This window comes from Trachymyrmex cornetzi, unplaced genomic scaffold (genome assembly GCF_001594075.2).
Source record: "Trachymyrmex cornetzi isolate Tcor2-1 unplaced genomic scaffold, Tcor1.1 scaffold482, whole genome shotgun sequence".
NCBI lineage: Eukaryota > Metazoa > Arthropoda > Insecta > Hymenoptera > Formicidae > Trachymyrmex > Trachymyrmex cornetzi.
The window spans coordinates 1,338,452-1,357,644 of record NW_017299641.1 but is presented as its reverse complement, the minus strand read 5'-3'; the positions used below and the strand labels follow the sequence as shown (position 1 = coordinate 1,357,644).

General features: G+C 32.7%; 2 protein-coding genes across 4 annotated transcripts in view; one reads left to right on the top strand and one right to left on the bottom strand.

Moving 5' to 3' along the window:
- Positions 1–839: 839 nt before the first annotated feature.
- LOC108765329 (myb-like protein P) lies at positions 840–11,864 on the bottom strand. Of its 3 annotated transcripts, none has more exons than XM_018514004.1 (6): positions 11,590–11,864; positions 8,937–9,052; positions 8,215–8,847; positions 3,835–4,695; positions 3,471–3,747; positions 840–1,276 (listed from the first exon to the last, which is right to left on the bottom strand). In XM_018514004.1, exons 1-6 carry the CDS (start codon positions 11,672–11,674, stop codon positions 1,224–1,226), a joined length of 2,025 nt encoding a protein of 674 aa, XP_018369506.1. In that variant the 5' UTR covers positions 11,675–11,864; the 3' UTR covers positions 840–1,223. The 3 variants fall into 3 exon arrangements, with proteins under 3 accessions (XP_018369506.1, XP_018369507.1, XP_018369508.1); XM_018514005.1 differs by having other exon boundaries at positions 3,471–3,744; XM_018514006.1 differs by having other exon boundaries at positions 3,471–3,732.
- Positions 11,865–15,003: 3,139 nt separating this feature from the next.
- The window catches only part of LOC108765317 (Golgi resident protein GCP60), a 5,182-nt gene continuing 992 nt past the window's right edge, over positions 15,004–19,193 (top strand). Inside the window, exons 1-2 of the mRNA XM_018513983.1 lie at positions 15,004–15,666; positions 16,436–17,541. Of these exons, the coding sequence (XP_018369485.1) occupies positions 15,453–15,666; positions 16,436–17,541 (1,320 nt within the window). The 5' untranslated portion in view covers positions 15,004–15,452. The remainder of the gene's footprint in view (positions 15,667–16,435; positions 17,542–19,193) is intronic.

Here is a 19,193-nt window from a genome sequence, read left to right as displayed (position 1 = left end):
TTTAATTGTAATCTTTTTTACTATTTCTTAATCCAAAATGGCATTTAAAGCTGTCAAGTTGTGACAACATTTGTTTGGCAAAAGTTCTGCAACCTGTACTTACAAAATTGAAGGCTAGATTATATGAAACTAGAATATATGAAGAGGAACAACGTTATGTCCTTGGAATTGGACTTAGACGTCTAATTTGAAATGATATCGTTCTACTAAAATTTATGTATGTGTGCGTGCAACCTTAATGTAGTACTAAAGATAATAAAGATATGTCGATGTGTTGCATTTTATCGATAAAACAACGATTTCATCGGAATCCGGGCTCCATTACTTTAAAATCTCCTTAATACCAATCGAAATAAGCAGGATACTTTATTGCCTGTAACATCGCATGTAATCCTTATAATCCTAATAGTGCAATATTCTGCCAAATGTAATTTACGAATTTCTCATTCAAAACAAATAGAAACGTGAAAAAAAAAGTAAAATTAGTACTACGAATATTTATGCACTCATTTTCAGACTCGAAATATTAATTTTCTTCTTTCAAGTGAAACCATATAAAAAAAAGAAGACCTATATAAATTGACAAGTACATTGTAAAATAAATATGTTCGATGTCTCACAATTTACAATATTTCAATTTTTATTTTCCATAAATTTCAAAGTGATTATTTATCAATGGGAAATATACAAATAGAAATCTAATTTCAAAATTACAAACGTAAAAAAGAGAATTTACAAACGGAGCTTTAAAAAAAATGAAATCATACTCTTTCGTTAATCAAGTTTTTAAGTTAATTTTGAGCAAACTTTGATTTTGAAAGAATTTTATATTGCTTTAATTTAGAACAAAAATGCGATGTTGAAAATTGCGACGAATCTAATGGTTTTCCATGACATTCGATTATCAATTGCTCGCAAATCTATCATTGAAAAGTTGTAAATTATGCAACACTCTGTGTGTTATTGAATATATGACGCGCGAATAATTCTCTGTTTATACACAAACACAATGCACGTATATCAATCAGTTTCACGCAATAGCATTTGCAATTCGATAGAAAAAAAATTTTCTACGCTTCAAGTGAAATGAGAGAACGCAATTATTTTTCAAATTTTTATAAGGATGTGAAATCGATTAACGTTTTCTTTTTTTACCAATATATATGTTCTTTTTAGTCTTAGATGAAAACTGATTCAAATAATCTATCTCAGAACCTTTTCGTTCACTGATTGGTTTTGATCGATGAGGTAGTGGTGATATTGATGTCTTCGGAACCTAAAAAACAAGACACAAGTAAAATTATAAATATAAGTATAAATGAAAATTCAGTCAACATAGAGAAAAAGAATCTTATCGAATAATTGCCAAATAAAGATAAAAAGGAATGCGATATTTATTTTAATAACACAAAAGTATTAGTTTCTTCAAACTTATTAGATTTTCAATTTTTAATGTGAGCTACTAATCCTTTGTATAAACGGAAAATGCTCCACCATTTTAATATAAGACTTTAAAACGCGAAAGCGGCCCTAAAATGTGCAGAGTATTTCTGTGTATTGATTTATACATATGAGATGATAATTTATACGTGTAAGTTTTCAAAGTTGAATACGAATTTAATGTTAGAATTTCAAATTCCAAAATGGCATAAACTTCATTTCATCCATTTCAATTTTCTTTGTTTAATAGTTGTTCTTCTGCAAAATAATGTTTCCTAAACTATATCACATTCTAGCCATAAAATTTTCTTTCATCCAGAAATATTTGAATCGAAAAAATCAGGCAAGTAAATTATTCATCAAATAAGCAGCATAATTTATTTTCGAAATTTTTTATTCTAGATAATAAAGAAAAGTAAAACCAAATTTATTTTTTAATGCATCTTCGATCAGCAAACGTGCAATAGAAAAAAGAAAAAACAAAATGTTGTACCAGTTATCGAAAGAATCTGTTTGGAAATATTCTATAAAGTAAGAAAAGTGTAATGACGATGATCCATAGAACATTTCTCATCCTCGTAGTAATAAGTCTTTTCAATTCGATGCTGATTTTGGAGCCGATATCAGAGAGACTTCTAATGGCTTAAATGTTATTGAAGTAGGCTCTGATAGTTTAATTGAAGTTAATGCTGTTAGTAACTCCTCTAATAATCCTAATGAGGATTCTTCTAGTAGATTAAATTCGATTTATGCTTAAAGAAGAAACAACAGGTACATTGCTCAAGATAATGCTCCCTTCTTTATACATATTGTATCGACTCGGGAGAATATTGGGAATCATCATCTGTTAAGTTTTTTTTAGATGAATTATTATATAACAAATTCGATAACATTAAGTATCAAAAGATTCGGTAAAATTTTAATTGGTATTAATTTCCAAATTTGAAAATTAAGACGCTAATAAATTTGTAAAATTATCCAACCTATTGCCTGATAACTCGGTGGCATTCATCCTAACTTTAATTTTCCGTTTTGATATTATTACAGGAATTGACTTACAATTAGATCTTTCTCTCCTTAGAAGATATCTGCAAAGGTATTTCTGGCTAATCCGATTGGAATTAAATTTGTTAGCAGATTGAAATTCAAAGATAAAAATGATAATATGATTAAAGATTCTACTAACGTAGTTAAAATAGTATTGATATCCAGGAAATATGATTTTGGACACATTTCAACAAAAGAAAGTAACGGTTGGATTAATCGATTGCGTTCGACAAAAAAGGCAACTTGAAACTGTAATAAAAATTCTTTAACATGACTGGTCTTACAAGTAACCCTACCTTTGTATTACTCGCCGATTTTATTGAAACTTTGTAGATTCGTAGAGTAATTGAAAATAATACACATATTTTTTTATATCGGTGCAATTTTAAGGATAAAAATTATCTCTTGCATTTATAAATCAGTAATTAACTTGTTGCATTTAAAATCAACCGTTGCTTTCTTCTGTTAAAATGTGTCCCAAAATTATATTTCCCGGATATTACAACTATTTTCATTATGTTTCTCGAATTCAGCGAGTAAAACTGAGTTTAAGGAAAAAGATAAATTCAATGAGTCCCGCATGCTCCTCGAATCGCTTAAAATCCATACATTTCTCTGTATTAGTAAATTTTGAAATTTCGACTAGAAATTCGAAATTTTCGATCTTAAAAACCCGTAAAAAAAAAAACTATTTTCAGATAATTTTAATATTTATTTTAAAAAATAATGATTAATTCCATGACGTCTATACACTAGTAGCTCACTTTGTGTACGATATCTGTAGACATCGTAAACACTAAAAGGATTTCACTTGAAAGATTTGTTATAATTTCAAGATTCTAAAGTTGACATATTCCAAAGCGGTAATCCAAATGCTTGTTGTATAAGTCGGATATCGTTATCTTCTAATATGTATTACAATAAAATATTTATCCAAAAAAAAAATACTACTAAACGATTAAATTATTTAATACTGAACGTACCATGTGAATGTCTTCGATTATTCTTAATATTTATACACCGATAAACATGTTCTTCATATTCTTTTCCATTGTTTGTCTTGTAATTGTTGCATATATTACATTCGAATGGAATCCTGTCATTATCATCCTCTTCGTTATTAGTCTCGAATTGTTCGCAATCGGCGGCATGATTCTCTATCTCGTTACGTGGAAAACATTTATTGCATATAGGACAATTTACATTGTTTGTCGAAGTAGGTACATTATCGGATCGATTACCATTCTGAAAATCAAACTGCTATAAATGAAAAAGAATTATAAAAGACAGTGAGATACCTTGTCAGATATTTAGAGATAACAAAAGTGAAATTTTTTTACAACTTACTTGACTCATCTCAGATGATTTGTCTTCATCAGACAATAGTTCATGCTCCCAACTTCCGTTTCTATTATCTATCCTACATAATTCTTCTACCTTTCGTCGTTCACAAAGCTTCAATCTCTTTATCTTATTTTGCTCCTCGTCGCTTTTCTCCTCCTTCACCGCTGCTCGCGCCTCTTTCGCTTTTTTGTTTAATGACAATCGCTTGTCTCGTAATCTATATCGTACTTCTTTCAATATCGGCAGTGGCCGAAACTTCGCATTCTTTTCCCCCGCACACACCTTTTCCTCGTCACTATTCCAATCTTCTTCTAGTTGACGACGAATTTCTTCTTCCGTCATCGTATTGTCTTTCTTTTGATTTCTTGCCTGTTCAACATTTTTACTCTCACATCGCGTCTTTGGTAATAGTTTCGATGTAGCGTTTTCCTTTCTTTTTCTAGCCAGACTTAAACGCATTTGAGGATTGGGAGGTCTTATTCTTCTAGGGTACGCGGTTAATTCAGGCGAGCGTGAGTGTTTAACATACTCATTGTCAATATTCGTGTTGCTATTATCATCGCTGAAAGAATTACCTGCAATCACGTTTTCTTTCTTATAACTAGCATGCTGATTCTCAACATATTCTACATTATTCGATTTATCATTCGATTGAATTCTCTTTTTTTTATTACGAGTAAAATCGTATTGATTGTCGTCTTCGTTCTCAGAGGAACTGTCTCTATTCAGAGTAGCGATAAGAGTATTCGCCTTACGTTTACTAGCTCGCTCATAACCGTCTCGGTACGTACATTCTGCTTTGATCTGTTCAGTTTTAGGATTTGTTAATGGTTTTTTATCCAAACTACTGTTAGCGGTGCTGACCTACAGAAACACAAGGATTAAAATCAAAATAAAATTAAATGAAGTAAACAATTATTTTTTTTTAAACAAATATAATTTATTCAAAAATGTTTCTTGCAATTTACAGCTTTATTCAATAATTGCGTATTCTTATAAAACGCTCACGTATATTATACATGTTTTCATATAAATCTAATTTTATAGTAATATCAAATATCAAAATATATCAAACGTATGAATATGCGTATACGTATGTTTCATCTTAGTCTGTTCGGCAAAAAAAATGCCAATGGCTCACAAGTAATTTTTACATGTACACTTTGACGTAAGTTAAAGTGATAGAAGCGTCGTCCGCAAATAATATATGGAAGTTATATGCATTATGTTAGTAGAATATCAGATATAATAAATGCATCTTAACGGATATTGCCATACTGCATTATATGGTTTTTGAAAAAATCGAATTATAGCCTTGATAAAATAAAATCCTCATATTATCTCATATTTTTATATAAGAATTTGCCATATTTTAAATTCATGAAGATTACTAAAAATTATTTTCAATTTTTTTTCAGATTTTATACATTTTCAGAAATTATAGAATGAGAAATCTTGAAAAAATCTTAGAATATCAAAATTCAAATACATATACAAAATTCCAGTAATGATGTAACTTCTTCTCGACACTTCTAAAACGTGTTCAAATTCGTATTTTTAAAAAATACGTTACTCTGAGAGATTTTCTAAAATCTTATACAATTATACAAAAATTCTGACTAATTCTAAAATTTACAACAAAAGTTTTGAAAAATTATAAGAATTAGAAGAATTATAAGAAAAATTTTCACCGGAGATTATAATTTGTTAAAAATAAATAAGGGCAGACAATACAACCGCTCAGAGAAAAATTTTTCGTAAATAGATTTCTTTCAATATAAATTGAATCTTTTCCGCAACTTGACTTTATCGATAACTTCAAGAATTTCAAATTAGTACATTTATAAATAAGAGAGAGAGAAGAAAGTCCACAAGATTCGATTACGACTCCGTTTGAATTTTGTTTATCAAAACACACGTTCAATCTGTTCTATAAACGAACATTTGTTTGCATAAGATTAAAATATATATATATATATATATATGTTTGGCAAAAAATAATTGCGTTTTCTCTTGGCTGCACCAATGCAACACTCAGACAGTGTACTATATTTCCATGGCTGGTGATAAGCGAACTCATCCGGTGTACCGTGTTTCCGTGGCTACGATATAGCGCAAATTTTATGCATGAAGTGGGATTTTGCTACAGTATCTCAAAGGGACGGTGTAGAGTCAGTGTGACATTTAAAGTTTGAAAATGAAAGTCAACCGGGAGCAAGATTTTAGCGCAATAATGAGGTAGTGTGCATCATGGTGTGCACCATTCCAATGCAGTGTAGCGCTTACACGCAACTGGTACGGTGCAAGGCTACACATTCAGTGTATCACGAGAGAAAACGCTATAAGAAAATTTTAATACAATTTAGTGCAGCGATAAAGAACGGGCTTTTCTTAAATTATTGATTGCGTTCAGCAAAGAAGACTGATCGGTGAGCGCTTAGTGATTCTTTAATATGATTCCTACACTTAGATCCAGCAGAGAATTAAAGGCAAGAACCAATTTCAATCAATTATTATTAAACAATCACTGAGCATTTTTTTTCACTTATCAATTTTATCTGCTAAATGCAGCCATTTTTTTATATTATGATATAAAAAACCTTAAATTCAAATATTTTTAATTTAAACGAATATGTTCAAGGTAATGACTACTCTACTTATTCTTTAAAAGTCGTATTTTTTAGTTTCTGTATATTATGCCACAATTTGCAGAAAAATTGTATACAAGTATGTTTTCGGAATAATTTTTTACATGAATGACGACATAAATAATCTTTAGATCTTCTTCTCTGTGGTAGAATTAGTGTGTACTTGTGCTTAAAATGAAATAGATGTGTATTTGAACATTAGCAAAAACGAAATAAAAAAGTTTAATATCCCTCATTGTTTCTAAAACATAAACAGTATTGTGCAATTTGTAACTCTAGATTATTTAGAGTGAAAATGCGAGAGGTTTGCAAAATGCGAGAAGTTTTACTTCGTATGGAAAGAATTATATTTTCGCTTACGAGTGTATATTTTTGTAATGCAAAGTGTAAAGAAACGACGGTCTGAATCGAGCGGTAATAAAGTTCTTCTATATAAAGTAATTTAATCGAATACAATGTTAGCATGATAACAGTAAAGAATATAAGAATATAATATAGTAAATCGAATGTTGCGGAACTCACACAGGTCCTTCTTGAGCGATTCACGATGGATGTTAACATGGTCATAACATCAGAGATATATTTTTGTATTTTTGTGTTTATGTAAGTATACATGTTTTTTTTACTTTACCTTTGAAAATATTTGTAACTGCAGCACATACTTTTTTTTAGATATATACATGTAACTAGAAAATATTTTAATATATTTATAAAACAATATTAAGAATCTTTATTTTTAGACCGCAGATGTGAGAAACACAATCAATATCAAGCATCATATATTATAAAGATATTAATATGTTAAAACTATTAATAAATTTATTGCGAAAAATATTACCTCGGCCAGAATTTGAACCCGGATCTCTTGTATTCCGTACGAGCGTCCTAAGCGATTAGACCACCGAGGCCTTAGTAATATTCTTCGCAATAATAAATTTATCAACAGTTTCAACATATTAACATCTTTATAATATGATGCATGATGGTAGCATCAAATTATTAAATTGCTTGTCAATTTAATTCGCGATTACGAGAGTAGTTTTAATTGCGTATATAGTCCGGAAAAACAATTCAACGCGCAGTTCTAAAAAGGTTACAATATGGTATATATGCAAGTACATATATAGTGTATATTAGTAATTCAAGATTGAATTATTTAAAGCAATGAAGATCTAGCTTCGGCCGTAATAGGCATTTTTCTACTATTGATTTATAAAAAATATTTAAATGTTTAAAATATCTTTTTTCTTGCAAATTGTGATGTGACCGATAATACAATTTTTAATAAATAGGTAAATAGTGTGGTTTGCCACCTTGAACATAACCATTTATGCTAAAAATACAAATTTAAAATATTTTTAATAATAAAGTTTCACATTTACGTGTGTTTTTAATAATAAAAAAAGCTTCTTAATAAAAAAACTTCGTAATAAAAAAAAGCTTCGTAATAAAAAACAAAATCTAGAGAGCCAAAATTGGATCTTGTGAAAAAAATTGTTTAAATATATCAAAATGACAAAGAACGCGAATATGCTTTTAATAATATGTGTATATCCAAGCAAAAATCTTACGCCTAAAAGAATTGCTATACATAAATTATACGGCAATACCGAATTATATAATAACGACCATGTTAAAAAAAAACCGCGTATTAGATATACTCATCAAAAAGTGAAGTACTTCACGCTCGTTAACGATACGAACGATACGGGAGGGATTGTAGGGAGGTACCCACCTGAATGGGTGACCCCCATTGAAATATCGGATTGATAATGGGGCGCCAACCATACCATAAGTTTGCCATTTCCTTCAAATGCTGGTTCACGGATCGTATTACTCGGTCACACTGATCGGACATGTGCGCTTCTTTACAATGCTCAAACGGTATACGCTCTCGAGCTAAAGATCTATTTGGCTGTCGCAAAGGCACGTCGTTTTCGTTGATACAGACATCGAGCGGATTCAATCGCCATCTTTCCAGCTTTTGGACGATTTCACTTTGCGCATCCTGCGGAATTCTTTTCTCCGTCGCATTCTGGCATCCCCGCGAAACATTTTCCAATCTCAACGAGAGATATCGATTTGTAGTGTGCGTAGGACTGGAGTTATCGCACTGTTTCTCGAATAACTCATCATTGTCAGAGCTCTTGTAAATAGGGCTTCGTACTTCAAAAAGAAGGGGCGAAGATTCCGGACTGTTGATATAATGAACGGCTCTACGTTCGTGCATAGTTGGAGACGTATGATTCAATTTGTACGAGTATGATGGTTTGGGCATTTCTGTACACTTCTGCAAAGTCACTTCTTGCTGCACGTTTATGTCAGATGTAACATCTGATAGACACTCATTATCGGAATGTTGTATTGCCTAAAAAATTTCAGACAGTGAATTCACTATTCTCCTTTCTTTCATTACTGTCATTGTATAGCGTATAAAGTATACAATTGTAATCATACCTGCTGCGTATTTTTATTATTGGAAGCAATGTTCGATGTATCTTGAGACTCGTTAACAAATTCGAGTAGTCTTTTCATTTCTTTGTAAGTAAATCCTGGCTCGTATATCCCAATACCTAAAAAACCAAATATATATTAATCGTTCTTTTAACAAATACATTTTTAGTCTTTTCTAAAGCCTGCGACACACGCTTTTTTTCTTGCAGGATTACTTGTATGCTACTGGTATACAACTTGTATGCTTCCTAGCTGCTATGCTGAAAATGCTATCACAATAATCTGCTGGTTGGTCTACTGAATTTTCATATGATAATTGATAGGTCAGATGTGCCGTTTGTCTTGCATGTTTGTGCTGGCTCATTGTGATAGCCAATCAAGACACAGTATTGGGTCTCTTCGCAAGAATTAAAAACAATGCAATTATACTATTCTTTCGCCAAGTGCCTTTTTTAGGCCTGTGCTTTTTAGCTAAACTTCTTGCACGGTTCACCTTTTTCCTTTTTCTCTCAAACGTGAAGAAAAAAAAGGAAGAAAGATGACCTATACAAGAACCTTAGCTAAACAGACATTTTGTCAAACAAATACCAGCTGCTCAGCCAGCACAAAAACTCATACCGTCCGAAATCAAACCAGCAAAACAGCCAGCAGTATTTTGCAAGCATACTCGTACAAATTCAGATAGCAGTCTTGCAGCAGAAAAAGCATCGTATACCACAGGCTTAAATCAAGATAAAGCTTCAAATTTATATTTAACTGTAAATGAAATGTGTTTTAACAAATAATTATCGATTGTTAACTAATGCTATTATATATTGTTATTATTTTCCTGTTAAACCATGCGACAGCATTTTTCACACAAAATAATTATTTATGAAAGTATAAAGATAAAATCTAGCATAAACATGCATTCCATTTCGCGGTAAGTTATTTACGTTTTTTATGAACTTTTGAAGCTTAGAGATGTCACTTCGATACAGAATAAAATTTTGCGATTGTCTGAAAATAACGTATTTTCGTGTAAAATTGATTGTTGAATAAAAAAAATCATAAAGTTAAAGTGATTGGAGTAAAGCAAAATGGTAAAAATGCATTTTTAACAAAAACAATTGCTCAATTTCCTCCCTTTTATGGTCTTTTTATAATTTTCTTTGTGAACGTTAAAAAAAATATATTAACTGCTTTCTAAGAAAAGAATTTTCAATTTTTAGTAATTTTTGACTAAAAATGCACTTTTTCGTAAGTTTGCTCTGTTCCACTTGTTTTAATTTTATTATTTTTTAATATTTTGCGACTAATTTGACATAGAAACATATAATTTTCAAACAATCGCAAAAATTTATCTTGTAATGTATCTAATATGACTTCCTCTAAACTTTAAATGTGCATAACAACGCAAATAACATGATATCGCGGAACATCTATGCTTGTCTCTATTTTCAAGGACAATTTGATTTTTTCGTGTGAATGAAAATTTATTTTTGTTACATGGTGTTATCCATAATTTATACATATTTGTGAGTTCAGGTCAAAAAATATTTTATTTATAATTTTTATATGTAATGTGATAACACTTGCAGAAAATATATAAGATATTCTTGTAATCAATGATACGACTGAAAAGATAATTTTTCCGCTTACTTTCACTTAAATATTATTGTATGGTTTTTTAACAATAATTATTAATATAATCTCTGTTAAAGTAAAATTGACAGCTGACAGGGGACAGATGGCTTGCAAAAAAATGTAATTAAAATTCATGTAATGTTATAAATCTGTAAATATGTTTTTTTTTATTTAAAATAGATTTTTTCGAAAATAAACTATCATCTAAACAAATTTTATTCTACATTTAAGATGCTAAAAGCATTATTATTAAAATTGACAATCAATTAATTTAATTCTGAAATTATTTCAGTTTATATGATTGTGTTTCAAGTCCGACAAATCAAATTGGTGTATAATCTATAGAACAATTATATATTTACAAACAATAAGAATCTCATTAGGCCATACATGTGAGAACACAATCATTAAGATATACATATATGTATAAAAAATGTTACACATTTATATATTCATATATAAATATTACCACTGACAAGATACTATTAAAAAATAAAAGACATCCTTATACAAGAATTCGCATTCTAGTTAATACATTCAAGTGATGAAGAAACTGGGAGTAAAAAACTAGTAATATAGTACTAATTTTATGGTTTATTTAATTTATTAATATATTTCTTAGACGTAGATATACATTTAAAACTCAATATATATAATTGATTTTTATTAAAAATTATGATGTTAATGTTATCGTCCAAGTTTGATCATCAATAGAGATGATGGCTATAGAGAAAAAAATTGTAATTTTGCAGCAATATATAAGATAGTATAGCGTTACAAGTATGCAAACCCATTTACAAAACATTTATACAATAAAAAATCGTGACTTTAGTAATGTATTAGTCAAATATTTATGTCAATAATGACAAATAATGACAAATTTATATCAATTGTCGATAATGTCAACGTTCTTCAATTATCTCTGGACCCTCTTGTTTGCAAGGACGAAAATTTGTCCCAGGGTCGATGATCTTTAATAGTATCGCGTTCTAATATTCCAATTATTCTCACTGTAAACATATTTGATTACCCGTAAGTTCACGTTTCATTTCCTCTTCCTCGATTTCCCTCGCGGTTAACCTTTCGCTTTTCTCTCGGTCCATACTGTCAGACATCTCTCGTCAAAGATAAAGTGGACTTGTGGAACTTGCGCAAGTTCGTCTTTCTTTTCTTTTCCTCTGTATTGATATCCGTGCTCATAAAACACTGAACACGATGCCTCGACTTTATCCCCACGCGAGATTCTGATTTTAACGTAAAGTAAATAAAGAGTTTCTTTGTATAATCAGAGAGCATCGCCTTCAGGCATAGCCATAGACAATTAGTATAGACTGTAGACGGATTCATCACTAGAGTCTCTAGAAAAAGACAATCTAGCCATCGGCCCATGTTTTCGATTGGCTTGTTCTCACTATGACAGTACGAATCACAATGGAAGGAAATGGAGCGCTTATTAAAAAACTTATTGAAGACATGAAATAACGCAAAATAATCTTTATTGATATATTTCATATAATTATAAGGAAATGTTATAATTATAAAGAAATAATATGGTTATGAAGAAGTACTAACTGGTGACTTTCTATTGAATGATCTTAATTTCAGCGATACGTGTAGTCTGTGCTCCCTATCATAGGCTTAATGGGCCTTCTACAATAAGCCCCATTAATCATAAATCCGGGTATCAATCATGAAACTTTATCCCTAGGATGGAAAGTGAAAAGTGAAAATTTTAACCATTAAAGTTAATGGAGAAATTTGTCACTTTTCACTTTTTATCTTAGGAAAAAAGTTTTATTTCATGATTGATACCCAGGAGTCAGAAGCTAAAAATTGACCAATTACAGTCGTCAATTTTTAGCTTCTGATTTCTGATTTATGACTAATGGCTTATTATAGAAGGCCCATAACCCCGGATCTACAATAGGTGGTTTAAGCCTTAAGACGTAAGAAATTGGGGTGGCATCCAGTTGGACACGGCTCAATTGGACACGAGCCACTCACAACGCTTGAGACTACAAAGCTCCTAAGCATCGGTCGCTGTGATTGGTGGTGTCCAATCGAGCCGTGATCAATCGGAATCACCCCAAAAATGTATTGTAGATCCGGGGTAATAGCCATTCTACAATAAGCCATTAGTCATAAATCAGAAGTTAGAAGCTGGAAATTGACCAATCACAATCGTCAATTTCCAGTTTCTAACTTCTGATTTATTAGCGTATTTCACTGATTGCACTGGTGCGCACTCAGTGCACATTAAGGCTGTTGTACACTATTCTAATCTAAATATAAAAGTGAGATATTTCAACCAGTGAAATACGCTAATAAATCAGAAGTTAGAAACTATATAATATAAAATGTATCGAATATTTCACGGTTTAATTCGTTTGTATATTTTTATTAAACGTATATCTTTACATCGATGTGCTATTGATAAAATAAATTTTGGGCATTTTATCAATTGAGATATCTCACTTTTATATTTTTAAGATTAGAATAGTGTACAACAGCCTTAATGTGCATTGAGTGCGCACCAGTGCAACCAGTGAAATACGCTATATGACTAATGGCTTATTGTAGAATGCGTGTAAAGGCCGCAACACAAACTTTTGCATAACGCATAACGCATAGTGCATAAGCGAATCAGCTAATCAGAATCTTCCCTTTCCTCCCATTCCATAGAAAAGAAGAATTTCGATTCCTTTGTGCACTATGCATTATGCGTTATGCAAGAGTGTGTGCTGCGGCCTTATGGCTCCGGCACACCAGCGCGATGTTCGTCGCGCGCGACACGCGATATCCAATGAGAGTATACCTTTAGAATGTGAACATCGGTAAAGTTGTACACTCATTGGATATCGCGTGTCGAACATCGCGCTGGTGTGCCGGAGGCATTAAGCGGGGAGCACAGATTCTTGCATAATGCATAACACATGATGCATAAGAAAATGAACCAATCAAAATCCTTCGTTTCCTTCCTTTCCATAAAATAAAGGAAGCTTGCGACCTGCGAGACAGACTATGCGACTATAGTATAAGAGCCCAGACACAAGCTTTTGAATAACGCATAACGCATAGTGCATAAGCGAATCAACTAATCGGAAGCTTTCCTTTCCTCTCATTCCAGGGAAAAGAAGAATTTCGATTGGTTGATTCCATTATGCACCATGCGTTATGCAAAAGCTTGTGTCTGGGCCCTTAGGGCTATCGCACATGAAATGCATAACAGAGCATAAGCATAACATAAGGCCGCTAAACCAATGAGCATCTTATGTAAATCAATATGGCGACATTATGCTAGATGCTCATTGATCCAGCAGTCTTATGTTATGCTTATGCTCTGTTATGCATTTCATGTGTGAAGCCCTTTAGAATATAAAGTATTTCATTGCAGCATAATGGCCGGTAGACTAAATTAGAACAACCAATCAAATATTTGTCGTAAATTAGAATAACCAATCAAATGCTTATCCTAAATTTAGGATAAATTTTTGATTGGTCAAAGAGCAGTCACCATGTTGAAGACGGCTGCGCATCCTTAGGAACGAAATACAGCTTGTATTCTTATACTATATGGCCATGGTCCGATTCATGCTAACAACGCTCATGAGTATCTTTCGTCTTCGTTTAACATTTGACAAGCAACAAGGATGAAATGATCTTTAAGCGTTGTAAGCGTGAATCGGACCGCGGCCCATGTGTGCGTCTATTTTAGATGAAGCCGAAAGTAAGCCCCAAAATTAGGCTCCAAGATGAAAGTATGAAGTGTTTTCAAAGCAAAATTTGATTTAAAAACCCATTCAGGGACCTAAAATTTCTGGAAAAATTAAAATTTTGCGGAACATACATATATGGAACATTCTCAGAATATGTAACGATATATAAATGGAATTTTTAACTGATATGTATATATATATATATATGTATATGAATGTTGCTTTTATACATTCCGTAAATATTTCGGAATATTCCAGAATACTCACGGAATGTTTTTTAGGGATTTTAGGAACCTTTTATAAATATTTAGCGTTAGCTGGGTAAATTAAAACAGTCATGTAATATATATCACAGTTGAATATATTTCTTACGTCATAATAGTACATCAGCGAAAGAGACCTATTATTCCATGACTATTCTATTTATTCCGTATCGTATCGAACCGTGCGCGTTATTATTTTACTAGAAGGAAAAAACTGCGCAAGATTCTAGATGTACGTGTAAAGACGTAAATATGTATACTGACTACTGAGGGGGTGACCGGACGACCGCAAGTAGTCAAGGGTGAGACGAACACACGTACAGGTACCAATAGGTGTATGTGTATATACATACGTGTATATACGTATTGACGTATATAGTACTTGTCTCGTTGCGTCGTAATTTATGTACCTATGTATGTGTATATATATATATATATGTATATATATGTACACATCATACACACGGGGATGCACACCGTCATCGCGTCGAGCTTTCGTTTGCATTGATTGGTCACTTCGCGTTCCTCGGCATTATTCGCCTTGATTCGCCTTTGCTGATCGTTCCGCAGTACAATGCACACCGTAGCACGAACAGCATAACACAGCAACCATCAGGGGCGTCAGGGCTCAGGCAGTGTTTGGCATTACAATCGCTGCCGATTGAGGCCATTGAGGGTTGTTCCAGGATCTTTCCTCGTTCGGTTTCATTATTGTGCGTGAATTATTGTACGCACGCAGTACGCACTCGTAGAGCACAGGCTGTCCGTCATGTTGCTCGCGAGATAATACCGCGACTGCTGTTCGGCGTTCAGCCGATTCAGCGGTCGCGATCAAACGCTGGACTGGACAAGAAGATCAACATCAACGAGGTTAGGCACACGCGATTTATATCAATCCTCGATCGACGTGTCAGATGCTAACGCAAATGGCGGCCGCTGCCGAGGAGGATGTATCTGCACTCAGTGAATGGGTCGACGAGTTGAGCGTTTCCGCGACGGAGGACGACAAAAACGCGACGAGCAGGACCGATAGCAATGACGTGGACGTTACGGCGAAGGACTGCGAGCCGCGACTCTGGGGCTTTGAGACGCGAGAGCTTTACAAATTCGCACTCAACTTCTACAAAGGTAAGCGCTCGACGATTTAATCATCAGAAATTTGTCCACCTCATGGTGGATACGCAGCGCGTAAGCACATTTTTAACATCATTCGAATCAAATTATTTATTAAGATAAAAGTCCTTCACATATCTCCATGCAAACACTTGTATTGTCATGCATTTTTCTATTATACCATCTTTTACATCAAAAGAAGATGAATGAATTTCAATAAAAATTTTATTTCAAATGTTATTTACTAAATACATATATAATACAACTGGAGGATAATTTTTATTATTTGTCCAATAGTTGTAAATTTTTATTATTTGCCTAATAGGTATAAATTTTTTATGCTATATTTTATTACTGTAATTGTCAAGTGTAGAGGACTGTATACATATATCTATATACACACATTTTTTAACACTTTCAGAGTTATAAAATGCATTTATAAAAATTTTTATATGAAATAACATTGAAGTTCTTCTTAGATATATATACTTTTTAGATATATTAATTTGTACAAATTATATATCAAAATTGATTGTTGACAGCGTTTTGTTCTGTTTTGTTTTATTTTGAAAAATAAATTATAATTATATAATTATAAAATATAATTATATGATCTAAATGTAGACTAGATACATGTATACGCGAGTACTGTGTGAAAAGAATTGCAAATATATTTACATATTTTGATATTGTGATAAATTCGGAATCAAATATTAAGTAAATAAATCTTATGATGTATCATACTTTTTAACAAAATGATTATCGAAAGATTTAATTTGTTTAGAAAAAGAAGGCAAAGCTGTCCATCTCTCTTATGAAGATAAATTAAAATTGGTAGCATTCACGCAACAAGTGACACATGGAAAATACACAGCTGAAAATGCACCACCGTTAGGTGTCTTAGACATGATTGGAAGGGACAGGCGAGTGGCATGGCAAAATCTGGGAGATATATCCAAAGAACAGGCGATGGAAGGCTTTATAATATTGCTGGATAAACTGTGCCCTTTATTCAGAACTGTAGTTGAGGCACAAAAAAGGAATTTTGAAGAGAAACAACGGCTTAAGAAAGAAGAGGAGGCAAAGAAACAGGAAGAAGAAAAGAAACTTAAGGAGTTAGAGGAGGAAAAGAAGAAACAGGAGGAGGAAAGACTAAAGGAGGAAACTCAGAGGAGACAGATTCAGGATGCTTTGAATCAACAAACATATTATCAGTTCAGATTATATGCTGAACAACAGTACCCCGGCAATCCGGAGCAGCAGGGCGTTTTGATTAGACAGTTGCAGGAGCAGCATTATCATCAGTATATGCAACAACTCCATCAGAACCAGTTAGTTGTCGAGGACCATATTGAAGAGGAAGAAGAGGAGGAAAAGGAAAAGAAGATGAAGAAGAACGTCCAATCGAAGAATGTAACTTGCAAAGACGATGATGACCACGATGATGATGATGATGACAAGGATAACACGAACGAAAACGTAAATGATGAAGATTCGGACGAGGTGGAAGACTGGCCGCCCATCACTCCTGCAGAGATGTGGACGAGAAAGGGCGTAGAGGAATTTAAACAGATCATTAGAAAGGAAACAGGAGACGCGGTTATTAAGGTCGGCCATGGTGAGACTGTTACGGTGCGAGTACCAACGCATGAGGATGGTACATGTCTGTTTTGGGAGTTTGCTACGGATGGTTATGACATTGGTTTCGGAGTTTATTTCGAATGGTCGAAACCAGAGACGAACCAGGTATCTGTGTACATAAGCGAGTCCGAGGAAGACGAGGACGAAGAGGAGTACGAACCGCGAGAAGATCTAGAGAGCGGATCGGTGAATGGTAATGCCAGACCTGAACGTAAAACGACCACACCACCTATAAGCGTTATAGTACCTGTAAGTACTTGAATATCATCTGTATTTAGATGTTCGCGGGTGAAATTGCATAATTCCAATTTAAATTATGCAATTAGAATTCATATTAGACCGACGAGACTAAATCAATTAAAAGAAATAAAGTCTATTTTCGGTCAAAGACGTCGGTCTAACACGAATTATAATTACTCAACAAATCAGAAAAAATAAAAACTAAATGGTTTTAAGCTGGATTTTTAATGTTTAAATAATTCCGTGTGAATTTTATATACATTTAATTTATACCATTAATTTATATCCAATCCTGCAAACTACGCCCCGAATTTAATTTTCAGTCTTGAAACGCAATCTTGCTAGAGCAGTGATATCACAAATTAAATTGATAAACAATTTAATAATATCGATACTTATAGACTTCTTAGAAGACGTTAATAATATGATATTGATAAGCATGAAACCTGTAAATAATTTTATTGCAAAAAATATTATTTCGACCGGGAATCTCTTTCCGGGCGAGTGTCTTCACAGTTAAGACTACTGAGATAAATTGTTGGCATACGTCTTCTTGAAAAACGTTGAGTTTCACTCACTAATTACCAATTATTACGATAAATATTGCGCAAGATTTCCTTAGATTTCTGTTGTGGAATAAATCGGAATGAATTCTGATCGGAATTATTTCATTCTCCCTAGAAAATACAATAGAAATCTAGAGAATAATCGAATAATTTCAATTGGAATCTATTTCGAATAATTTTATAGTACATGGTATGGTTCCCTAATCACTGTCAGACAGTCGCTTGGTAGAAAGCACCATTATCCGGCTCGTGGGATTTACACTATTCACAACTTCGCCGGGAACACACTAGAGATTTGTTCGCGTCGCATGCTCCTATCATAATTCCTACTCACTCTAACGAGCGCGGTGATAGGAACATGTTGGAGCATGCGACGCGAACAAACCTTAGATGACAAGGGAGTGCAGTTTATGTTAAAGCTCTAGATCAAAGCCTTACAATTCGGGCAACACGGCGGCGTTCCTTTTACGTTATGAAAGCCCTATTCCTTTTTCCTCCTATTAGGTTTCTGACCTCAAGAGACAGATTGCAGTACAGTATATTATGATAATGTGATCCGCCTTTGTAGGTCAAAAATCTAATCGAAGGAAGAAGGATTTCATAACGTAAAACGCACACACCGTGCCCGTTGGAAGGCTCTGTTCTGTTATAGATATATCAAAGTAGCGCAATCCTTTTATATTAACCAAAATGCTGATAACTTTCCCACTTCATTTACATTCGATCTCGCAAAAAAATTTTTTTTTCGCTTTCGCATTCGTTACAACTTATAATCAATTTCGTTACACCCCTATTTATTAGCAAAAATTATTAAATTGTTTATTAATTTAATTCGTGATATCATTAATTGCATTTCAAGACGGAAAAAGATTTAAGCTCGTAGTTTATCAAAAATTGGATATATATATATTAGGTTGGGGAAAAAGTTTCTTCATATTTTTTAATTCAAAATTGTATATATAATATCTTTGTCAAAAATAAACGAAATTTAAATTTTAAAAAGGGTTTTAAACCTTGAAATTTCTACTTTCGAAAAGTTACTATATTTTTTGAGTTTCTGTGAGTTTGGTAATTTTTACATTTAAAAAACTACGA

Excerpts from the sequence above, each read along its gene's own strand:
- LOC108765329 (XM_018514004.1), bottom strand. The coding sequence starts at position 11,674 with ATGTCTGACAGTATGGACCGAGAGAAAAGCGAAAGGTTAACCGCGAGG. Across the intron at positions 9,053-11,589 it reads AATGAAACGTGAACTTACGG|GTATTGGGATATACGAGCCA; the intron begins GTAATCAAATAT and ends TTGGTTTTTTAG. Across the intron at positions 3,748-3,834 it reads AATCATCTGAGATGAGTCAA|CAGTTTGATTTTCAGAATGG; the intron begins GTAAGTTGTAAA and ends TTTCATTTATAG.